The sequence below is a fragment of the Pygoscelis adeliae genome, unplaced genomic scaffold, assembly GCF_000699105.1.
Source record: "Pygoscelis adeliae isolate BGI_AS28 unplaced genomic scaffold, ASM69910v1 Scaffold123, whole genome shotgun sequence".
NCBI lineage: Eukaryota > Metazoa > Chordata > Aves > Sphenisciformes > Spheniscidae > Pygoscelis > Pygoscelis adeliae.
This window is the reverse complement of record NW_008824650.1, coordinates 2,435,430-2,438,259: the sequence shown is the minus strand read 5'-3', so window position 1 is coordinate 2,438,259 and position 2,830 is coordinate 2,435,430. Positions and strand designations below refer to the sequence as shown.

Genomic DNA, 2,830 nt, shown 5'->3' with positions numbered 1-2,830 from the left:
GGAAAGTGCTGGTATTCCTGGACAGTCACTGTGAGGTGAACGAGATGTGGTTACAACCTCTGCTGACTCCCATCAGAGAAGATCGCAGGACTGTGGTGTGCCCTGTGATTGACATAATCAGTGCTGACACGCTTACCTACAGTTCTTCCCCGGTTGTGCGTGGAGGGTTTAACTGGGGCCTGCACTTTAAGTGGGATCTTGTTCCTTTGTCAGAACTGGAAGGACCAGAGGGAGCCACTGCTCCAATCAAGTAAGGTTCCTCCTACGTGATGTGAAGCTGTGTGTAACGTATGGATGATCAGAAGCACTTCTTGAGCATTCTGGAGTGTATCTGGGTGTGCAGTTTTAGAAGCAGATGCCTAACCTGTCAAATATCTGACTTGTTTATTTTACTTAGAAATAGTTTTGGTTACTATTACCTATTTCAGTTTAAATTCTCGCATTTAATCACGAATTAGATATATCTGTTTTACTAGGTCAAGAAAGCACACTTTTAGAGAATGCTTGTACAACAGCAGTTTTTGTTAAAGACAAAAGTCTTAAAGAGCTTACACTATTCTGTATTAAATCTGTCCAATAATTTCACTTTTGAGCTATGCATTGATGTTTGTTCCCAGTCTGTCAATGTGTTTGGCTTAATGATGATTTAGATAAGCACCTTTGTGCTAGTAATAGCCTGCATATCCCACTAATATAGGCTCTATAATTTCTGTGATGAAATGCTAAAGAATTGCTAGATTGGGAAAGTATGTTGTTGTGGTAATAGGAAGGTGGTTTCCTAGCTGATGGGAGAGAACATCAGAGCATATGGTAATTTTCTCTGTCAACATCACTTTTTGCTTTAGATTTCATTTATATTTTTCTTCAAACAAGCAATTATTTTTTTCATAAAGCTTCCTAAATGAACACACATGGATGTGAAAACCATCTTTAAAATATTACTTGTCTCTTTGCACAATGTGGCAAATGCCTAAAACTGTCTGTTGGAAGCCTGTCTGTATTGTTTTTGCGGTCTGAATTGCTTGAGAGTTGTTCTGAAACAAAAGTCTTGGTAAAGCTTAACACTAGGACTTGAAAGTTCCTTAAGCTTTTAACCACTGATGGCTTGCCTGTACAGAACTGGCAATATCTGGTTCCTACTGGACACATAACTGTTATAAACGATGTCAGTAGACACCTTTTTTTAGTAGCAGACACATATGGTTCAGACATGAGAACAGAAGCTGGCCCAGTGTGAATCCTCGCATGAGAAGGGCCAGTGCTGGTAGAGCAATGACAAGAAGCTGATTGTGCTTTTTCTAGTTGCAAGTATCCATCTCAGTACAGAATTCAGGTTTGTAAGGTGGAAGAACTTTACCTTTTTTACAAACTGACTCCTTGCAGAGAATGTGGTACTTCTGTAAGATCTGCAGTGTGAATCAGAAATTGGGCAGTCTCATTTCTCTTTCATTCTCTTTTCTCGGACTGTAAATGAAGAGCATTTCGGACTGACGCAAGCAGCTCCGGCACAAGGTTCTCTGCTGTGGTCTGACAGCTCTGCAGTTAGTCTTTCCACGTCTACCCATCATAAGATTTGGTCTGAGAAGCCAGGAAACTTCTTAAGTTACTTAACAGTTTGACTGGCTTGTTTGGAAGGTGTCACTTGTGGCAGTTTCTGAAGGTAGAAGAAAAGGGACAGAGTGGGAAAATCTGAATGAGGAACCAGCATAGACCATCTTAAAATCCTTCTTGTGTTAAGAGCTGTTCTCACAGTTAATCTGGGGCATGCCTGAAGGTTAATTCTTGCCGTGTTCAACACTGTTGTTGCATACCTTCAACTCACTTTTAGGAAAAAAAAAAAACCTCTCATGGAAAAGGCAGAGAACTTTAAAGGGAGTCTAATAATCTAAAAAGATTACATTTTCTGAGTATTAAAGTGACTTTTCCTACTTAGAGGTGTCTGCCTGCTTTGAAAAAGAAGCTAGATTGCTGTTTAACCTTTGAAAATGGCTTTCCATCAAATGGAAAGTCTTACATTTTACATTTTAGAGACCTTCATAATGAAATATTTTGGTGTCAGGGATGGAAAAATTGAGAACAACCTTTCAACCCAGGTTTTAAAGTGACAGAAACTGTAGTAGGAAATTGTGTGAGAACAAGCAAGGAAATCCAGACTTAGGCTTGGTTTCATCACAGGTTTTTATTAACAAGGATGAGAAAAAGCCTGTTCCCAGCCCATTGTATGTTCCAACTATCATATCATATTTACGTAGTGTTTTTACTCTCTTTTATACTCTTCTAGGGCATTATAACTTTGTGATAAAGTAGCAATTCAATCTAGAGACTGTACAACATGGATCGTATACAGATTTTTACAAAATAGAGCACCATTCTAGTAGCACACAGGCAAGGCGAAAAACTGGGAAACCCCAACGAGAACATCTATGCAAATATAAAAACTGTAAATAACTTACCAATAAACTGATCATTGCATCAATGATGAAACAACGCTGCTCCTGGTATTTAAAGTATCTATGAGATGGAGTAGCATTTCTTTTAGCAGCCTCCTGCCTTGTATAATTTAAATTTGGACCTTGTTGCTTGATCTAATTTAATATGGGAAAGTAATGTATACTCTGGATTCTACTCCTTCTGCAGTTCAGTCAAGCCTGGTCTGTATAATTTGCCCCTGTAAGAGGGAAAGAACACATTATTGGGTGCAAGTGTACATGTTTGTAAGGGAAATAGCTTCTGGTAAAGACAGCTCTAATTAAAGGCAGCTCTTAAGTGTCACTGTAGAAAACTTGATGGGCTCGAAACGTGCACAGGTGTTCACTTTTTTTTTAGTAGA

At 38.9% G+C, this 2,830-nt stretch overlaps 1 protein-coding gene across 1 annotated transcript in view; it reads left to right on the top strand.

Moving 5' to 3' along the window:
• Nucleotides 1–2,830, top strand: part of GALNT11 (polypeptide N-acetylgalactosaminyltransferase 11) — a 47,251-nt gene that overhangs the window by 22,332 nt on the left and 22,089 nt on the right. Inside the window, exon 6 of the mRNA XM_009322492.1 lies at nt 7–250. Within this exon, the coding sequence (XP_009320767.1) occupies nt 7–250 (244 nt within the window). The remainder of the gene's footprint in view (nt 1–6; nt 251–2,830) is intronic.